A 22,129-nucleotide genomic window follows, 5' to 3' on the forward strand; every position below is an offset into this window, starting at 1 on the left:
TACTTTTTAATATGCCAATATTTGTAGGACTTTGGAGCCATATCATTTCAAAATGTCTTTTAGACCAAACCCATTGCCTCTGGGCTAGACTATTTCTAAGCTCTTTACTATTCCATGTCCTCTGGGATAGAGATTTCACAGCCTGTCTGTCACCTTGAGGAAGTTCTTACAGCTAACGTAAATCTTGCTTTCTGCGATTCAAGTTGAATTTATTTCTTTTTTGTTTTCTCTGTAGAGATAGGAACAGCCCCCAAGTAGGGGGGATGCTTTCTTAAGAGGACCCGCACTGAACGTAGTAGAGAGGGTATCCGCAGTCCAGCATTATTTTTAGCTTTTATGCATTACGGAGTATATGTCAACATTCTCTGGCTTTCATTTTAATTCACGGTCTCAAGAGATGCTGCTTTTTATGGCCCAAATGAAATAACAGTTACACGTCTAATATTAATGTTTACTATAGCCCTGGCTGGCATAGCTCAGTGGATTGAGCACGGGCTGGGAACTAAAGTGTCCCAGGTTCAATTTCCAGCCGGGGTACATTCCTGGGTTGCAGGCCATAACCCCCAGCGACTGCACATTGATGTTTCTCTCTCTCTCTCTCTCTCTCTCTCTCTCTCTCTCTCTCTCTCTCCCTCTCCCCCTTCCCTCTCTAAAAATAAATAAATAAATAAAATCTTAAAAAAAAAAGAAAAAAAAATGTTTACTATACCTTTTGCTAGTTAGGACCACATAAGGTGCTAAAGTAAAACAATAAGTTCTCAAAACCCACTTGAGGATCTTAGCAGATTCCTGTTTTATTTAATGTAACTATAGTCATGGGATTTGGTTGTGCTTATGGTTAGTAGATTTTTATCTCATTATTTTATTAGTCATAATGTATACATGATTTATTCATCCATATCTTCCTTGTAAATGAGGAGAACAAAAACTTGTTCTTTAAAACGGGCTTTCCTGAACCAGATTTCCTTGTGTGTAGTCAAAAACTTTTAGTAACTAAGCAGAAAAATGCGCTAGATATTGGAAAGGAAAAAGAAAACACATTCTCTGTCCTTGAGGAGCTCATAGTCTTACTGGGGGAAGAGATTACAAAAATTGTAATTTTAAAGCACTTGTAAAATATAAGATAGAACATATAAAGTAAGGTGTTGAATGTGAATTATATTTTGCATTTTGAAGGAAATACAGAACATGTTTTATACTGTACGGATCTGCTCTGTGAACTAAAGTGCTGTGAAATGTCTAATTGACTCATTCTGATTTCTGTTTTGTGTTTTTTTTTCATTTTAAGGTTCAGCAGTTTTCTGAAAAATCCTTCCTCCTACAGCTTTTGAAAACTCATGAAAATGCGTTAGAGAGACAGTGCAGTGAAATTACAAACCAGAGGAATATGCTTCTCCAAACCTTTGTAAGGCTCTAGCCTCTGAGAAAAACCTATTTCACTAACTGTATTTCACTCAAGTATTTGAATACACTTAGGTGTACATTTGGCAAATTATCCATATGCACGTTGGCAGATAGTTCTGTTCGGATACAAAAAAGTATTAAGTGCTATTTAAAAACAGTTGGTAGAGTAATATAGTTTGAAAGAATTTTATTGGCAGGGATACAATAGGAAAATTAATTGTGATAAGCATAAAAGAAACAGTGAAACTGATTTGAATTGCTCAGGCTTCTAGACGTTGGTTTTAATGCTTTTGAAAAGCAAAGAGGTTTACACTGTGGACATATTTATGGGTGTGGGTAAAAAGACAGGTTTTGTTTACCTTTTTATTCTAAAATCAGAGCCAAGAGACACAATAGTTTTAAATGATAGGGCCAGTTTAGGAACATGACCTGTAATTAATTGACATTTGAAAGAAAATACATTTTAAAATATTCAAAGAAATGTATATCTGAAGTCAACAGAGTCCACCAGTGGTTTATGAATGACATGGCCAGTTTCCAAATGTAGCTCATAATTAGTTGACATGTCTTAGAAAAAATAGAAAAATGTAGTAATGTTTAGTTTGTGTCATTGTCACAGTGTAGGTTCTAGCATTGTCCCAAGTTTTTAAAATTCTTATTTCTACCCCATGTTGCTATTTCATAAAAATGTAAAATACTATTTAAAAGTGAATTTGAAATTAACGTATAATTTTACATTCATTGTTCACATTTAAAGTTTCCTGTCATTTCCTTGTTTCTCTCCTTTTGTTAAGACTTAAGAGGGGAAAGGAGGGAGGGAGAGAGGAAGAGAAAGATCAAGGTGAGAGAAACATTGCTCAGTTGCCTCCTGCATGCTCACCGCGTGGGGACCGAACCCGCAGCCCAGGCCTGTGCCCTGACTGGCGATTGAGCGGGGGACCCTTCACTTTGTGGGATGACGCCCAACGAACTGCGCCACAATGGTCAGAGTGCAGGCTCTCTCTCTCTCTCTCTCTCTCTTAATAAGTCAGTAATTCCTTTGCATGTAGATTTTTACTTTCAAGTTTGGTTATTTAATTATATTACCACGAAATTGATATTGCACTGACAAAATCGTGTATATGGTTATAAGTTTAATACAGAAACACACATCTATAATGATGAGTGGTAGAATTTCTACATTAATAATTCTCCCAAAACATTAAGAATAAAACATTCATGTGAAAATGGTTGTTAGTACACAGTAGCTTTAGTTTTTTATGAATATTTCTGGAGCAGTAAAGCATTTTTGTGACAATACCAGGGAGTATGATACTATATTTTGTTGTTAGTAATTTCTTTTTTTTTGAAAATATTTTATTTATTTATTTTTAGAGAGGGAAAGGAGGGAGTGAGAGAGAGAGAGAGAGAGAGAAAGAGAAACATCAATGTGTGGTTGCTGGGGGTTATGGCCTGCAACCCAGGAATGTACCCTGGCTGGGAATCGAACCTGGGACACTTTGGTTCCCAGCCCGCGCTCAGTCCACTGAGCTACACCAGCCAGGGCTTTTTTTTAAAAATATTTTATTTATTTATGTTGTTAGTAATTTCAAGTGACTGCATTTTAAATCATGAATGAAAAATATTATTGCAATTAATACCTGTATTTGAGCTTCTGTTTTTTTCTTCCAGGAGGCTACTAAGGAAAAAATGAAGGAGGAGGAGGAAAAATTTATTAAGGAAATTACAGACTTCAATAATGAGTATGAAATAACAAAGAAAAGAGAGCTTTTGATGAAAGAAAATGTCAAGGTGGAAATCTCTGACTTAGAAAACCAGGCAAACATTTTGAAAAGGGGTATGAATACATAATAACACCTCATCTATCCAGTGGTAATGAAATTGAGTTTGGCTTCATATATTTTTGGTTCGAGATGTCTATGACACAGACCGGGGAGATGCCCGGCGGCAGGTGGACATGTGGTTGGGAGGCGGACAAGGGAGAGCAGAGCTAGGGTTACTGGGTTTGGGACTGAATCCGGGGGAGGCACCATCCAGCACGAGCATGCAGAGGGAACAGGGAGGGGTGACTAAGACTACAAAGGTAGAAACTAGGAAAGCACAGTGTTTAAGGAAAGAAAGAAAAGAGAGTCGTCAAAGAGGTAGGAGGAGAACCAGCAGAGGAGAATTTTAGAAACTAAAAGCAAAAAAATAAAACGTTGTCCATAAATGCTGTGACTCAAAATAGGAAATGAACTTGACAGTTAGGAGCTGTCACGAGCATTATCATGGGCTGGGGAGTTGAGGAAGCAGAGAATGAAACCGTAAATGACGTTAAATGGATGATGCGTTTTTCGTGGAAGCCTTTCTAAAATGTACTGTTACTTTGATGTCTTTAGTGAGTGAAGAATAGTAAACCCATTTAACCCTTCTATTGCCTTAGAACTATCGTTACGAATATTTCATTGTTGTGCTTTACGTAAAACAATTTTCATTGTTACAGGTAACATTTATAGGCGTGTGCCATATCAAACCCCCATCCTGAAGAGTGTAAATGCCAAAGCCATGTTGATTGAATTTAAATCTTAATTTCACCACTTAATTGCTGTGTGATTTGGGGCAAGATGCTTAACTTATTTATTTATTTTTTGTCTCAGTTTCTTCATCGGTAAAGATAGGAGATTACAACGATGACCTTAACAAGGTTGTGGTGAGGATTCAGTGAAAGAATATTTAAGCGTATGGAATGCTGCCTCACACATAATTAAGACTGCAGAAATAGGGGGATTATACTTTCAAGTTAGTCTTATGTTATAGATTGGAAGAAGTCAGGTTCTCATAGATAAATTACTTTGGGTAGAGAGTTTAGGACAGAGGTTCTCAACCACAGGTGCACATCTGGAAAGCTTTAAAAAGTATTAAATGCTTGACTCTCATCCCAGAACTATTGAATCGGAATCTTAGTGGGTGAGGATAGGGAACATAATTTTTTTAAAAGCCCCTTAGGTGATACTGGTGTGTGCTGCTATTTAATAACCAATAGTGTAAAACGAAGATAAATAGATATTATTAACCTTCGGAAATACTCTGAAACTGGTTTTCTTTAAAAAGTCATTGGATATCACCACTTCTGTTCAACATAGTATTGGAAGTTCTAGCCAAGTCAGTTGGATAAGAAAAAGAAATAAAAGGCACCCAAGTTGGAAAAGAAGAAGTGAAATTATCTCTGTTCCCAAATGATATGATCTTCTGTGTAGAACACCTAAAGATTCCACACCAAAAAATGCTAGAGATAATAAATAAATATAGTTGACCCTCGAACAACATGGGCTTGAATGTGCGGGCCCACTTGTACGTGAGCTTTAAAAATAAATTTACAGTCAGCCTTCCATAGTCCTGGGTTTCACATCTGTGGAGTCGACCAAGCAGGGCCTGAAAACTGTTTTTGATCTGTGCTTGAGAAGTCACACATTTGTAGAGCTGACTTAAGTTATATGTGGATTTTAGGCTTTGAGGGGATTGGAGCCCTAACCCACGCCTTCTTCAAAGGTCAACTATATACAGCCAATTTTCAGTATACAAAATCAACACACAAAAATCAGTTGCATTTCTATGTACTAGCAATGAGCAATTCAAAAGGGAAATTTTAAAATTGCGTTTACAACAGCAGCAAAAATAATAAAATACGTAGGAATAAATTTAAGGAGGTGAAAGATTTATACATTGAAAACTATAAAATGTTGCTCAAAGATATTAGAAATTTAAATAAATGGAAGGACATCCCACATTCATGGATTGAAAAACTTAGTATTTTTACAATGACATTACTACTCAAAATGACCTACAGATTCAATGCAATTCCCTTCAAAATCTTTGCTACTCTGACTAGTAAAGATGTTATTTTCACTGTTGGTTTAATTAGCACTTCTTGATTTTGTACAATGTTGATATATTTCTCTGAATTTATTGACCACTTTTATTTATTTTTCTATAAACAACCTGTTGATATTCTTTGCTCATTTTGTACTTGTGTTTTTACTGGTCTGTATAGGCATTGTATCCACTGAGGAAGTTAGCCTTGTGCCATGTGTTGTAAATTGTTTCCTAGTCTGTTGTTTATATTTTGGTTGCACTTATCGTGTGTGTGTGTGTGTGTGCATGCATGAATGCCAGATAGAAATCTTAACTTTTTGCAGCCATGTTAATGAAATGAATCTTTTCCTTTATGGCTTCTGGACTTTTGTCTCTGGCTTAGGAAGACTTTTCTATGTAACATTAATAATTTCAAACCTACAGCCGTGCTTATTCTGGTAACTCTCTGTTTCCTTTTCTCCACTTATATCCCAACCGGAATTTATTTTGATATAAAAGCTTAGGAATCTAAGGTTTTTTTCAGTTATTTAACACTGCTTATTATGTAATTCATTGCTTTCCAACCAATGTGAAGTTCTGCATTTATCATTTCATATTTTTGTGTTTTCACAATTAACATTAGTGAATTTTATTTATACATATCCTATTGTTAACCTTACTCAGTTGTGGTCTTTTAGTCTTCTACTGTACTGCTGAATTCTGGTTAATAATACTCAATATTTAAGGTTTTTGCACCAATATTTATAAGTGAGATTAATCTTTTTGCGAGGGTTTTGTTGAGTTAACCAAAAGAATGTAAAAGCTTCCTTTTTTCTCTGGCTGCATAAGTGTGAATACTATAGTCATCTGTTCCTTCGGGGTTTGAAATACTTCGCTGGTACAGCTGTGTGCGTGCCTCTTGCCCCGTGATGCTGTTCAGACCTGCAGCGGGTGTTGGAGCCAGTCCCTCCCCGGGGCAGTTCGGTCTCCTTCCGTCTTCCCTCCTGAGGGGGGCTGCTCTTCCGTCCCCTCTTGTGACTCGTGCCACCACACCTGTCGTGTCCTGACACTTGAGTTTTCTCCGGTCTTTCCCTTTCTTTCCTTGGCCTCTCCCCCCCCCCCACCCCAATCTTTTCCATTGAGCTTTTCACCCATGGCTGTGATGAGTCACCCAGTTTCACTGGGTTGTGGATAATCTTCATCTTCAAAACCCATAGCTGTTCTATTATTTTCTACTATTCACGCTGTTGTTTTCATTGCCAGGCCTCCTCTTTGATTTATTTTTTAATTCCAGAGTTGGACTCCATCCTCACTCCTTGAGACTGCCAAAATATTAACATCCGTATATTGGTAAAAGAAATTATTATGTTACTCCTGGACTATTATAATGAGCCTCTTAATTTATTGGTATTCTGTTTCAAAAATCACGGTAAACATAGCAAACCAAGCGCCTGGGCCTGTTTTGCCAGCCCTCATAGCCCACCCCCCCCCCAGCCTCACCCGGGGCCTTCGCTGTTGGTGCTGAGGCGCACCGACCTCTATTTGCTGGATTGTGTGATGCTTCCTCCTGCTTCCGGGCCTTTGAAAATGCGTTATTAGGATACTTTTTAAAAATTCTTCATCCATTTAATTCAGTCACTCTTCTGATCTCAGCTCAAATGTCACTTCCGGAGGAAATTTCCCTGCCTCCCCCCTCCATGTCGGGTCCGCTCCCCTGGCTGCAGGCTCTCGCGGGGCTCTGCGCTGCTGTCCTCAGAGCGTCGTATTTCCTTCCGTGCTCACTGGTTCATATCTGTCTCCCTTACAAAGGGTCAACTGCCACAAAGACAGGAATTGTGTCTGTTTTACTCACCAAAGTATTTCTAAACTGTGTCTAGGACATTCATTCATTCAGTCATGCTATTTTTGTGCTTTACACATTGGCCATACTGCAGTGTGCAAAAAAGAAAACCAAAGTCCTTCACGAAGGCTACATTCCTGTAAAGGAAGAGAGACATTCATGTTCCAGCCTGTCAGAAGAGAAAAATCTCACTGAACAGAAGAGTCCCTGCCTTCACAGCAGGATTAAATTATCCCTGGAGTTAAGGCTTCTCTCGACCCGCTGTTAAAAATATTTTTAAAACAAGGATTGAACCTGATCCATGAGTTTCTTAACTGCCTGCCAAATAACAGATATCAGTATACTTTAGGGGAAGATAGCAAAATTCAAACATTTAACAAAATAGTAAACACAATATCTTATACCCAATCAAAAATCACCAGACATTTGAAGAAGCAGCAAATTGTAACTCAATAGCAAGGAGGAAATTAGGTCAATAGAAACATACATGTAAATGACAGTGATGAGGGAGTTAGCAAAGAAAGACTTTAAAATGGCTCTTAGAAATATTATAAATAACCCAAAGGCATAGACATAATCAAGAGGTAAATAATTGAAGACAGAGAAAGAATATTTGACCAGATGCAACACCCTTTGTAATAAAGTGTAAATACAAAATATAAAGGAGCTGCTTGAGGGAAGAAAAGGAAGAAGGCACTCCAGGTCGAAGAAACAATATCAGCAGTGTTGTGGGGGCTTGTAGCCATGTAGTGGATACTATGCAGGGTCACTTTAAGTATGCTTCATCTATGAAGGACAGAATTTTCTTTTTGACTCATTGGTAAGTTTGTTTTGCTTCATGATATCACATTATTTTGAATTCTCTGTTGGTAGTCTAAGCATCAGCTGACGTTTATTTGTATCCAGTTGTAACTTTCAACAAATCCTGGTCAGTTTGTTAAAAACAGTTCCTAAGTGGCCAAGGGAAGGCAGCCCAGTCTTAAAATTGACCATATGCTGCTTAAACTTTTACTACATGAGAAAAAGCGAAGGAGTGCTGACATTTATGGCAAAGCCTAAATAGTTAAAGTAACGGTTTTTGCTTGTTTCTAGAAATGAAGTCCATGGAACATGACAGTGGCCCATTAAATGAACTTCAACAACAGAAGAGTAAATTGATGCAAGAACTGTTTACTCTGCAGAGAAAACTTAAAGGTATCACCTTTCTGTGCTTTGTTTATTCTGCCGATGAGTATATTTATACACACACGATAGGGTAGTATTTCTCTTTCTAAATGCATCAGCCTATTGGGATGTAGTGCTATTACTGGTATTAAAAAAGGAATAGATAAAACACTGAATTGATTGGTGTTAGACTTGATATTTTTTTCAAAGATTTATTTATTTTTAGAGAGCGAAGGGAGGGAGATAGAGACAGAGACAGACAGACAGACATCAATGTGCAGTTGCTGGGGGCCATGGCCTGCAACCCAGGCATGTTCCCTGACTGGGAATCGAACCTGCGACACTTTGGTTCGCAGCCCACGCTCAATCCACTGAGCTATGCCAGCCAGGGCAGACTTGATATTTTTTAATGTCTCAAATGTTAAGACCTTTTCTTGTGCCTTAAATTGCTATATTAAAGTAGAAAATAAAAATCACTAGCACATACATTTTGTGAAGCAGCAAAAATTAGAGGATAGTTCTTATGAATGAATAAGTATAAACTTTATGTTTAATTTTTAAAAGATCGTAAGAGTTTTCTTAATTGTTTAGTTTTTGAAGATAAAAAGAATGAAGCCATCTGTACTACCAAATACCTAGAGGCAGAAAAAATCAAAATCAGTGAAAAGCCCCAAAGTGATGCTGAATGCTTAAGGTAAGAATTGCCTATTACACTTTAGTATACAATCTGGGAATTTTTCAAGTTGTCAAATATCATTTCAGTGTAAAGCTAAATGCACAGATTTTTTTTTAAGTTCCAGATGAAGATGTTATTTTTTTCTATGTATGTTCTGAGACATGCTAATAAACAAACACTTCACTGACCAGAAAGCGCTACAGGTAAGTTTCATGATGCATCGGGTTAATAATACTGCGATCAATTTTGTCTTTTCTTAGCCCTCGTGGACTCAGTGTTACTCACATCCTAATAGATTAAGGAAAAGTATTGGTCCCACAGCTCTCCTTTCTTTTATCCCTGACTTTTCTTTTTGAAATAATTGGAATGATTTTTTATCTTTCTCCAATTCAATGCGGGTGGGGAATCACAATCTACTATTTTGCTTGAAATTTGTTACTCAGTGCTGAAAGATTGAAAGTGCATTTTCTGTTCGGAACGTTCAGATGCTTTTTATGTATTTGGATCATGAAAGAATGGCTTATGTTGAAAATGAAACACTCATGCACACAAGAAGGGAAAAAACCCTGTTTACTAATTTGACTGTTCTTTATTAATAATTCAGTATTATATCTGCTGGCTTAATTTTAAAGAAGTTTCTATACTTTCCAGGCTTAACCAGGCTTAGTATAACCAAAGAAACCTCATTACTGAATCTATGAAGAAGCAAATGAAGCCTTCATCCACATAAATCATATAGGAAATATGTCCGCTAGAGCTGAACAAATGCTTCGTATTAGCAGTGTTTAGCCTCAGGCCATAATTTTAGTAGATTATGAGAAAATATTTGCAATTTAATTTTATGTTCAGTTTTGTAAGCATGAAATATCAATCTCTTGGGTGGTGCCTGTGATGCAGAATGAGTTTCTGTAATGACAATGTGCTCATTGATTTTTTTACACTTTAAAAATGGCAGTGCCCACTGGTATCATTATAGCTAGTGGTGTGAGGGCCTCTGATATCAACCCCACTGTCGTGGGTTTATCACTCAGTCATACAAAGATGCCCTGGGTTAGAATTAAACACACGAAGTCTGCCAGAGGGTGCTTTCTCCCTCACTGATGGGACCGAGGGGACCCGGATGGAAGGAAACATCAGTCCCTATACCTGACCTGTTCTTTGGGTTTTAGCAGCTATTAAATGAAATGCCAACATTTATTAATTCCTACATTAAACTCTTTGATATGCCTAGCTTAGTTTCCCCACCGGTATGACCTATAAAAGTTTTCTCTAGTGTGAAGAGCAGAGTCAAAGTACTGAGTAAAAGTTTTAGGAAAGGGGGCCATCCGTTTTATAATCAGTGCAAGAGCAAAAAACTAATGATGGCAAAAAATGATGTGGCATTTATTCAACTTTATCACGAAGGCCAAAGTTAAATTGGTTTTATTCCTAAATTTTGGAATAGAATCATCTTTTTCATCCACGTGTTCAAATGTATACTGAATTTTGTAATTGTTGCCTTTTTTCTTAATTTTCCAGGTTTAGCTGCTATTGATATGGATGTTATTTTCATAGGAGGGTTTCTCAGAAACTTGTTAGTGTGGACATTTGGGTCCAGGTCACTCTTTGTGGTGGGGAGCTGTCCTATGCGATGTGAGATGTTTAGCAGCGTCCCTGAGCTCTGCCCAGTGGGTGCCAATGTCAGCCCCTCCCGCCCCACCCTGTCCGAGCTGTGACAGCCAATGTCTCCGGACATCGCCAAATGGCCGCTGTGCAGAGGGTATGGGAAACACATCTCTAGTTGACAACCAGTTTTATTTTAAGGCTACTATAGTTACAATTGTATTAAACTTTAGTAAGAAAGCAATTACTAAACAATTATATTAGTTCATTTCTATGAGCTGATTGTTTCTACTTTTAGTACTCAGAAAATTTTGGTACATATTTTGTGTCTATATTACTGAATTCTTTTACAATGACTGTGCGTTTTTTAAGTTAATTTGCCATGCCTTGGTTATTTGTTGAGCTGTCTCTTTTGATGCCATCCATTAAGGTGGAAAACAGTACCCACACTCACAATGGTTTAATGGTTTAATGGTCTGTGTTTAGGTAATCTTTCCCTGTCTATAAATACCAAGATGTCTGTTTATTTAAAAGATTCTCTGTTGAAGTGTGTGGGCTCATTAATTAACACATGTTAAGGCAGCTAATTGCTGTGCTTGACACTTATGCCAGAGGTTGGATTCATTCCTCAGACGCCTCCCGAGGCTTGTGAAACTGTGCCTGATCTCGTGCTTTCGTAGTCTGGGGAGGGCCTAATGGTCGTGGGAGGAAGGAAGCATGGAGGGTAAGATCACAACCCCTCTTGAATCCCAGCTCTGCCGCTGACGGGGTCAGTGACCTTGGGGAAGCAGTTGTCTGTGCCTCAGTGTCCACATCTATAAAACGACGTTAGTAATAGCGCCTACCTCACAAGGTGATAGTAAAAAATATATATATAAGTGACTGAATTTATACAAATCCCTTAGTGCTTTGCACACAGTAAATACTGTATAATTACTGGATATAATTATATCGTTACTTGTGATTTCATTTTTATTCCATTCTATGAGGATTTCACACCTTTCATGCCTCTTTCTCATTTTTCCCTCTGCTTGTCTCCAAACGCAGAGGCTCCCTACGGGTTAATCATGGATTGTCCTCTTTATACTCTCCGTGCGCAGTCTCATCTGGCCTGAAGATTTTAGTTAGCATTGACAAATTTTTGTCCCTAATCCTCTCTCCTAAACTTCAGCCCTGAATTCTCAACAGCCTAATACAGAAGGAGAAATGCATCTGAAGGGATGCTGCCTTGATGAAACAAACAAAACCATACCGTCAGAAGTTCAAGGGCCTCCGTAATCTGCCTGTCTCTTGTGCCCCCGTGTTTTTATCACAAGCACGTCCAAGTACGCTTGTGGCATCCCAAGTAAGCCTTCCCACCTCTGCATCCTTCCCTCTTCCTTCCCCATCAGCTAACATCCAACTTCGTCCTCCAGGCCCAGCCCACGTGTCATCTGTGCCGGCAATTGCTCAAATCCAAAATGCAGCAGGCATTTTGACATATTTACAAATCACATTATCCTCACCCTGCCCAGTCCACCACCAAGTTTTGGTGCTTTTACCACCAAAATACTTCTTGAATTGTTCTTCTCTGTCTCCATTGCTAACATTCCGGTTCTAGCCTCCACCCTCTCCCACCGGGCCACAGTATCAGTCTCTCTTCTCCTCCCCCCCCCACCCACGCTTGCACCCTCCAGTCCACTGTCAACGGAATTGTCATCCCCTTCTTGAAACCATTCGGTGGCTTCATAACAGATACCATAGGACCGGAAGTCCTTAGTGAGTGAGGCCTGCGCGACTTGTCACAATGTGGCCTCTGACTGCATCCCTGATGCTGTTTTCAACAAGGTCCCCTTCTCACTCTGTTCCCTGGGGCCCACCGAGCTTTCTTCCACTGTGGAGCCGTTGTCCATGCCTTTCCCTCTCCTGTTCACCCCTCTGCCTGCCCGTCTCCAACTGGTGGGACGCGCCCCATCCTGTGGGTGTCAGTTGAAATATTTCCTAAGAGAAACCCTCCCTTGCAGTAAATCGTGGCATCTGTTATTTTTCTAATAGCACGCTGTTCTGTTTCGTAGTTGCATATTCATTTGCTTTATTTTGTTAACGTCTGTCTCTTCCATGTGGGAGGAGTTATGTTGTCTATTTCATTTCCCATTGTATACTAATGGTCTAATACGTTGGTACAGAGCTTGTCATATAGTAGGCTTTGAATACATAAATGGAGGGATGAATGAATGGACTAAATTATGAAACCTTTCCTCTACAGTTCTTTTCTCTGTGTTCCTAGAGAATAGGCTTCTAATTCTGCTACATCGTTAATCATATTCAGTGATAATATGTGTATCAATCTGTCCTGCTAGACTGGGAACTCCCTCCACTTGCTCATTTTTCATCAGTCTTTGCATCTAGCACAGTCAAGGGCAAATAATGTTCAAGACATTTATTCCAGGAATCGGGTCTGCATATAATTTTATTTTCACTACAAAGAAGATAACAATTCATCATATTTTCACTGTTATTTGCAAAAACGTAGTGTATTCTAACCACTAGGGTAGCCCCGTGGCATCCTTTCTCCTCCTAATGTTTTTCCCTGTGGGAAACGGTCTCCGGGTTTAACTGCCCTTGCCTCCGTAGCCCCCGATGTCCCCCCCTTTCTTGTTCTGACTCGCTCTGATCGCTGAGTCTGGAAGGTGCTCTGGAGTGCCGTTTGTTCTGCCCTGCTGCTCCGCTCCTGAGGTCCTGTGATGGCGGGTCTCTGTGGGAGGGAGCTTGTGGCGTCCCGCTCTGCCTGTAATGGGGTGCTCTGTTAGTCTGATCCTGGGGTGCAATATGAGTAAGCCCTTTCTTGGCAGATACAAGCCACCTTCTCTGCCACCTGGTGTATTTGTAGTAAATGGGACATTTTGACCTCCCTTCTGCCTTATTTCTCTTTTGGGCAGAATTCAGGCAGGAAAGAAAAATGGTATCTACTAGACTGCCAACACCTATCATTTATATTATTATCTAACACCAGTCACTAATACATAGTTTTGTACCCACAAAAACCACTGGAATGGTTTTACACATTTTTATAGCCAATATTTGCAATCGTTGAATGCAACAGGAAGTTCGTGACAACAATGAAATTGCAAGGTCAACAGCACGAGAGTTTTCCTTCTGGCCATTTGAACAGGGTAGGGCTTTGCGAAGAGTATGTTTGCCGTGAAAACAGCATGGAAGTTAATATGCACCTGCTACTGAGAGACCCCAAATGCATTGATGCGAAGTAGTAGGTCAGTGCTCGGGCCCCTTCGGTGAAAAGTCATCCAGTTTAGTTGGTCATGGAGGTCACACCGACGGACCTCAGATTTATAAGAAGGCATCAACACACGCTAGTATTAAAATACTCCCATCCTTTCTAAATGATATATAGATAAAAATGTATTTACACATGTATGTATTTTCATTTTACCAAATAAGCATGGATATTTTTAAATTATGAGAGTAGGCTATGTTGATTGAATAAAAAATTCAAACCCTGCAAAAACATCAAACATCAAAGTCTCCTCTCTCGTTGCCTTACCCCAGAAGCCCTCAGTGTAACCACTGTTCAGAGTGTGGCGAGTATCCTTCTAGAGCCTGTGTATCTCTGTGTGTGTATGCGTGCAGGTACGTGTGTGTGTGTGTGTGTGTGTGTGTGTAGCAAAAAAAAATGGTGTCACACCTACTGGTCCGTGATTTGCCTTATTACTTTGCCATTTCCCACGTTAGCTCGTACCGATCAACTTCATTCGTTCTGATGCCGACGAACGGAGATGCCGTGTTTATGTTACCTTTCTCCCACTGCTGGGTGTACAGGAGTTTCTGAATATTCACTGTGAGAAATCTTTTAATCAGTGTGTCCTTAAACATGTGGGGGAGGGAGTGTTTCTGTAACATTATTTAGAATGAACATCATCTAGCAGAGTAGTAGGAGTTGTTATCCAGGCTGCATTGATAAAATAACGCACGTTTCCTTTGCATCAAGAATTGAGCCCAAGGTGGGCAAGTGTAACAAGATCTCAGTTTTAAAGTTTCTGGAAAACACTAGTCAAGAATTATTATACACAGCATCTGTATCTAATCCACGCTCTCTCTTTTCTAACATCTATAAAGTATGAACATTTCCATTTAATTCTAGGATCGTTCTTAGATATGTATTTTGTTCTCTGCATCTTTTCTGGTAAAAAGTCGTTTATTCTCAAAGAGGAGTGTCTCTACAGCATTGATTATTTAAGCTAATAGTTTTTAAGCTAGAGGTCCCCTGTCTTGTGAGTTCTTTGCACATACTATAGTTATTAAAGCTTATATGTAAATGCAAGGAAAATTTTGATGGTAGAATCAATTGATTATTGTTAGTATGTTTTATTGATTATGCTATTATAGCTTTCCCAATTTTCCCCCTTTGCTCCCCTCCACCTGGTACCCCCACCCCCTCCAGCAACACGCCCCTTAGTTCATGTCCGTGGGTCATGCATGTAAGTTCTTCGGCTACTCTACTACCTGTACTTTTTATAACATCCCCCTGTCTATTTTGTACATACTAAGTTGTGCTGCTTTTATTTTTTGAAGATTTTATTTATTTATTTTTAGGGAGGGAAGGGAGGGAGATAGAGAGAGAGAGAAACATCAATGTGCAGTTGCTGGGGGCCGTGGCCTGCAACCCAGGCATGTACCCTGACTGGGAATCGAACCTGCGACACTTTGGTTTGCAGCCTGTGCTCAATCCACTGAGCTCCGCCAGCCAGGGCCCTAAGTTGTGCTTCTTAATCCCTGCACCTTTCCCTCCATTCTACCCATTTTCCCCTCCCCCCAGCCAATAGCCCTCTAAATGACCTCCATATCTATGATCCTGTTCCTGTTCTGCTTGTTTGCTTAGTTTGTTATTTGTATTCAATTATTGATAGTTGTAAATTTATTGCCATTTTAATGTTCATTGTTTTGATCTTCTCTTTCTTGTATAATTTCCTTTAGCATTTCATGTAATAATGGCTTGGTGATGATGAACTTCTTTAGTTTTCCTTTGTCTGGGAAGCACTTTATCTGCCCTGAAATTCTAAATGATAGCTTTGCTGGATAGAGTAATCTAGGTTGTAGGTCCTTGTTTTTCATTACTTTGAATACTTCTTGCCAGTTCCTTCTAGTTGGCAAAGTTTATTTTCAGAAATCAGCTGACAGTCTTATTGGAACTACTTTGTAGGTAACTATCTGCTTTTTTCTTGGTGTTTTTAAGATTCTTCATCTTTAACTTTTGGCATTTTAATTATGAGGTGTCTTGGCGCGGTCCTCTTTGGGTCTCTCTTGTTTGGGACTCTCTGTGCTTCCTGGGCTTGTATGTCTATTTCCTTCACTTAGGGAAGTTTTCTTTCATTATTTTTTCAAATAAAATTTCAGTTTCTTGCTCTTCCTCTTCTCCTGGCATATCTATGATTCAGATGTTGGTATGTTTAAAGATGTCCCAGAGGTTCCTAAGCCTATCATTTTTAAAAATTATTTTTTTCTCAAAATTCATTGGTATCTTTGATATCATGAAATTTTTTAAAATGTTCATATGTTTACCTTTATAAACACCCCTTTTGATACGGTAGTGGAGAAGATGATGGAAAATACCCACACGAAAGGAGATGCCCAATCCAACCAACGGGGATTCAGGTAACGGAGATGATGGTGGGACCCTTCTCAGCCGGTCTCTCGGGTTCAGTCTGACAGACCTGTGAAGGTGCCTGCCTGTCTGCTGACGGCCTGGGTTGCGGGAAGGCATCGTTAGGAAATTGAAGTCTGCTTTGGCACATTTAACTTTCAAACCTACTTTAAGAAATAAATTGTACATGAAAGAGGATGCCCTGTATGTCCTTAAAAATAATGTTATGTGTTTAAATGGCACTAAAATAATTTTATATGAATTGAATAGAGAAACACGGTAAGAAAGTTGAGTCTTGGAAAAACTAGCAGAAAGTTGAAAGGACTCCTTATTGAACCTCTGGTGAGATTAAGGAAACCAAAAAGAGTAAGACTAACAGACTTAACATGTAAGATTTAAAACCCCATGTGTCAAAAAGTCATCAACTTGGAGTGATACACTGGGAGAAATTTATGGTAAGGACAAGCAAGGATAACAGTTGATCAAATAACTGATAAAAATCAATAACAAAACACTAAAATCAATAGTTTTTCATTCACATGTTTATCTAACAAACATGTATTAAATGCCTACTTTGTATCATGTACTATGCAAGTTAAAAGGTATGATACCAAAATGAATAAGACAATTCTGTTAAACTGCTTATCAATTAAATGTGAATTAAAACCACTGAATATAATTTTTCTACCTAATTCTGAAAGACATTCTTAAACGACCATAATCAAAATTGGCAAGAGTGTGGTAGAGCTACTTTATACATTGCCATGGCAGGACACGCTGTGTGTGTTTGGAATGCCTTTTGAAGCACATAAATTATCACAGGCATCTTAAAAATGGTTGTGCCACTTAACTCAATAATTCATCATATGAGCTTTCTCCTAAGGAAAATGATTCTAAGGACAGAAGAAATTTTAGGCATGGAAGTGTTCATAGGATGTTATTTATTGTGGGGGGGGGCAATTTAAATGCCGTACCGTGAGTGATTAATTTAACTGGTATAGCCTCTTAGACTACTACATATTTATTGTAAATGGTATTAATTGGCATGGCTAATTAGCTAGAGGGAATGTATGTGATAAGCATTACACAAAAGAAAAAGCTAGGAGGCTATGTGACATAACCAGTATTAGATGGAAACAAAAGACTGTAATGAAATATACTTACATCTTAACAGCACTTGAGTTTGCGTATTAAGACTTTGGATGAGATTTTTCCTTCTTTCTCTGTAAATAGTACTTTTGTACATTTCTATAGCTAAAAAAGATGTTCTTTCAGTTAAGGCTTTTCAGTTATGACACCTAGAAAAAAAAATTGTATACGTCACTGAAAAAATGGGAAGGCTGCAGGAAATTATAAACACGTGGGACATAAGTTTGCTAAACTAACTAGCAATGTGGGCCACCCTCGTCATTATTGATGTTTCAAAGAAAAGTAGCAGTAACCAATGCAAACTGCCCCTGGTTACTGTGCGGTAGGTGGAGGAATCCTTTTTGACTCCTGTAGGCAATCAGTCTATGCACTGAAGCATGAGCTCTGTTTACCATTACAGAGGTTTGGCTATCTGCAAATGTGTTAATATTCATATCATTATCACCAGCCTCTTTTAAAGCTAGCAACAGCAATCTTTAAGTGCAAATCTAAATTCTACAGCTTGATTATATGCTGAATAGTGAAATACTTCCTATAATTTGCTCTAAATGTCCTCCTTAATTTCAGTAGTGTGTCATTCTCATTGTCAGTGAGCTAAAAGCCAAAAAAGTGGTCACCACCCAGTTCTGGTGGACATGAAAGATCTTACAAACCTGTATTCCATTGGAACTGAAAAGGAGGAAGGGCAAGTATTGATGATACGGTGGGCAGAAAGATCCCTGCCATTTTATTTGAAAAAATAACCATATTAAAATGAAGCCCTAAGTACATTGTATAGCACTGTTAGAGTAGGCAGTTAGCTAATTAACAAAGGAGGGAAGGAGGAATGGAACAGTCTCCCCCAGGAGTGTCTGGCATCCTGCCCGCTCTTCCAGTCAGGAAACCTCGCTTTACAGCTCTGGGTCTGGTGGGGAAGTAGGGAACCACATTGTTCTGAGGGATCAACAGCAGTGGGGGGGGCGGGGTAGGGGGTGCAGGCAATTCATTCTGATTGCATGCGCAGTAGGAGCCAAACTTGTGACCACAGAGGGAAGGGGCACAAGCCTGGGAGGATCTGGGGTAAAAGATGGGAGGGGGAAGAGCACCAGCCCCAGCAAATCCAGGAAAAGATTGGATGGGGGAGGGCACAAACACAGCCCTGGAAAAGCCAGGACAGAGGTTGCATAGTTTGAAAGAAAGCCTGCTCTTCCCCGAACCCAAGGAAATACGAAGAAGCCTGACAAAGAGCCCAGCCCATGCCCTTCCTTCTCTTCGGGGACTGTCTGCCTTTTTTTCCTCCCAAACTCTCAGGGGCCGAGACTTGCGACCGGGGAGCAGTGAGCAGCAGGAGAGGACTCTGCTTCGCCCTGCAACTTCCTGAGTCCATGCAGCCTGCCCTCCAGCCCGCCGCCCGCTGCCTCTGCGGGGGTGCCCTATCGCTTTTCGCTCTGGCAAGTGTTGCCACTGTTGCTTAAAATTCCTCCTGGCGTTGTTTTCCCCCGACACCAGGGAAGAGCCTATTTCCTCTGGTAACAGCAGCGCCCGCTCACATTGTAACTCTCCATTTAACCCTCCACCTATTCTTTAAAAATATTTATTATAAGGAGTTTTATGCTTGTGAGAACATCTAATACTCAACATTAATAACATTCTATATTTCCTACTTGAACATTCTTTCAGAATTCCTATTTACTATTAACTATTAAATTCTTCAACATTCAGAACACTATGAACCTCGAATATATAGGGTATTGTTTCATCATTCATATTTATAACTATTACTAACTATTTTGTTTTTCTCTAACTATAAGTAAGTACTAAAGAATAATAAGATAATGGGAACCTGTGAACCAAACGAAACCACCACCAAAAGAATTTGCAATAGTCAGGGGCTCCTCCGTTATCCCACAATTCCCTCCTTAACGCAAATGGGGCTGTTGCCCTGCAGTGCCGCCGAGTTTCATTTGCGTGTGTGTGTGTGTGTGTGTGTGTGTGTGTGTGTCGCCATCTCTGTCAGGCTCAGGTATCACAGTCATACTTGGCTGTTTTTCTATTTTTATACTCTGGACCAGTTTACGAGGTATTGGGATTGTTTGGTCTCTAAAAGTGATTTTGGCCCTGGCTGGCGTAGCTCAGTGGATTGAGCTCAGGCTGTGAACCAAGGCATCAGAGGTTCGATTCCCAGTCAGAGCACATGCCTGGGTTGCAGGCCATGGTCCCAGCAACCACACATTGATGTTTCTCTCGCTCTGTTTCTCCCTCCCTTCCCGTCTCTAAAAATAAATAAGTAAAATATTTTTTTAAAAAGTGATTTTGCTTTTTATTGATAGTATGGTTCTCTGAAAACTTTCTCCATGTCAGCTGTAGTTATTGGGCGAGAAACCGAACTTGGAAGGGCTACAAGCTTTAAAGACAAGGAAGAAGCGAGAGATGGAAATGAAGGGTGTTGGAGAAACAAAGTCATAAAATCAGAAACACAGCAACCCTTCCCACTGCCAAAGTAAGAGATCCATTGATTAACAAACAAACAAAAAACTTCCTTCGATTTTACAAAAGCCCGTGTTCTCGATCACAAGGTCTCAGACCTGTGGGTGTTTTCCCCCCGTAGAGTGGGGCTTTCTCTTTCTGAGGTCACCTACCCTGTGTTATATCACCCCGTGCCCTCCCTTTCCTTTTTCCGCTCTCCTGAAACGTAGTTGCTGCTTCACTCTCTGCACTGGTGTAGGCTTCGGGTTTGGTGCTGCTGGATGAAGATGTTTGTTGCTGTACTTAACGTGTATTGTGATTTCAAGTTTGGGGTATCCTCTGTTTCTTGGTTAGGTTGGAAGTGTGGCTTTTAGGTGGCGTAATGTGTCCCTCTAATTCAGAGATTGTTTTTATTCAGGTGGCTGTCATTATTTTATTGGAACCTGGATTTCTGTCGCTGTCTTTTTTTTTAAAGACCGGCTTACTGAGGTATAACTTCCATACAATAAAATTCACAGATCTAACTCCAAGGCTCTGATCCATTTTATTTTCCTACTTTTGTCTTTCCCAGCGTGTCATTCAGTGGATACATGTGTGCTACGTGTGTAGCCTCTTGTCTCACTTCTTTTACTTAGCATAACGCATTTGAAATCCATCCGTTTTATTTCTCCATCCATAATGTCGGAGACAATGACAGCGCATATTACAAAAATAATAAAATACTGTAAGCACAGATACAGGGAACTCAGAGAATTCCAAGCAGCATTTTTAAAAAAGCAAACATCTTTACACATTATAGTCAAACCTCTGAAAAACACAGATAAAGAGAGAACCCTGAAGGAAGGCAGAAAAAGAAAAGACATAAAAACACATTACATACGAAGGAGTAAAGATAAGCATCACAATAGACTTCTTATCGGAAATCGTGCAGAAGACAAAGGGATGACTCTTCAAACACTGAAAGTGAGAGGTGTCAGCTCAGAACTTCTGATGGAAATATATTTTACATTCGAAGGCAAATATAGATTTTTTAACAAATAGGGTGTCTAGAATTCCTTGAAAATAGACAGCATTACAAAAAAAAGGCTATTGTAAGTTCTTGAGAAAAAAAAAATATGATGCCAGATAACAACCTGGAGATACATCAAGAAGTAAAACTCCAGAAGTGGTTTAAATGAATGTAAACATAAAAGGGTTTTTTTTATTTTTAATTGCTCTAAAAGGCAAATTACTAAATCAAAAATTCTAGCAATATATTTTATGTTTCTAGTAAATGTAAAAGAAAAATATGTGATAACAATAAATGAAAAACAGGAGTGAGTAATTGGAAACATACTGTTGTAAAGTTTAAATACTATAAATATGTCTGTATAATGTTATTTGAAAGTACACAGTAGTAAATTGAAGCTGTATATTATTAACCCAATATAAGCATTATAAAAAATTAAAATATGTGTAAAAATAGGTTAATTAGTAGATAAAATGCAATCATAAAAAAATAATCTAAAGCAGGAAGAAAGGAGAAAAGGAACAAAGAACAGATGGAACAAATAGAAAACAACAAAAATGTAATTCAGCCCAATAAATAATTCTATTAAATGTAAATGATCTGAACACACCAAGTCATATTGTATTGGATAAAAAAGTAAGAAACAAGCATAGAATTTCTGTAAGAAATTTTAAAAGTAAAGATATAGATAAGTTAAAAGTAAAAGAATGGAAAATGATACCTAATGCCAGCAGGGTCTTAGAATTCTAATTTCTTCATATCTTTGTCAACACTTGGTATTGCCTGTTTTTCAATTTAGCTATTCTGGTGGGTATGTGGTGGCATTACATTGTGCTTTTCTTTTGTACTTTCTTGATGACTAATGAGGCTGAGCATCTTTTCATAGTTTATTAGCCTTTGAATATCTTCTTTTATGAATAATCCGGTACAAGTGTGTGCACGTGTCTTTCATTGTGTTATTTTTTACTTACTGACGTGAAGTTCTTCATATCTGTTGTTTATTGCCTCTAATGACCTTCACTATAGTGGCTTGCCTTCCTGTGTACTGGATGATATTTGATTTTGAACTCATCGTTTGCTCTTAATCTGTGGTAGGCCTCTGCACCTAAATAATCTTAAACTTTCCTCCAGAGAGGGTTTTTTTTGCTTCTGCCAGTATCCAGGGTGTGATGCCACTGACTGGCCTAGGACCCCTGCTGTCTCCCTGTAAGGACAGGGCTCAGGGTAGGTTCAGGTTGCTCTGTGTATACTTTTCCACCCTGGGGCCGGCCTCACTGAGTCAGGTTTGTGGGAGCAGCACTGCTGTTCATGCCTACTCTCCAGGCAGCCCCACCCTCCTGTGCGTCCACTCACAGGCCCCTGCTCTCCACC

At 39.1% G+C, this 22,129-nt stretch overlaps 1 protein-coding gene across 1 annotated transcript in view; it reads left to right on the forward strand.

Moving 5' to 3' along the window:
* Nucleotides 1–22,129, forward strand: part of CCDC172 (coiled-coil domain containing 172) — a 53,879-nt gene that overhangs the window by 15,372 nt on the left and 16,378 nt on the right. Inside the window, exons 3-6 of the mRNA XM_036027529.1 lie at nt 1,289–1,405; nt 3,076–3,241; nt 8,168–8,269; nt 8,831–8,933. Of these exons, the coding sequence (XP_035883422.1) occupies nt 1,289–1,405; nt 3,076–3,241; nt 8,168–8,269; nt 8,831–8,933 (488 nt within the window). The remainder of the gene's footprint in view (nt 1–1,288; nt 1,406–3,075; nt 3,242–8,167; nt 8,270–8,830; nt 8,934–22,129) is intronic.

The sequence above is a fragment of the Phyllostomus discolor genome, chromosome 5 (assembly GCF_004126475.2).
Source record: "Phyllostomus discolor isolate MPI-MPIP mPhyDis1 chromosome 5, mPhyDis1.pri.v3, whole genome shotgun sequence".
Taxonomy (NCBI): domain Eukaryota; kingdom Metazoa; phylum Chordata; class Mammalia; order Chiroptera; family Phyllostomidae; genus Phyllostomus; species Phyllostomus discolor.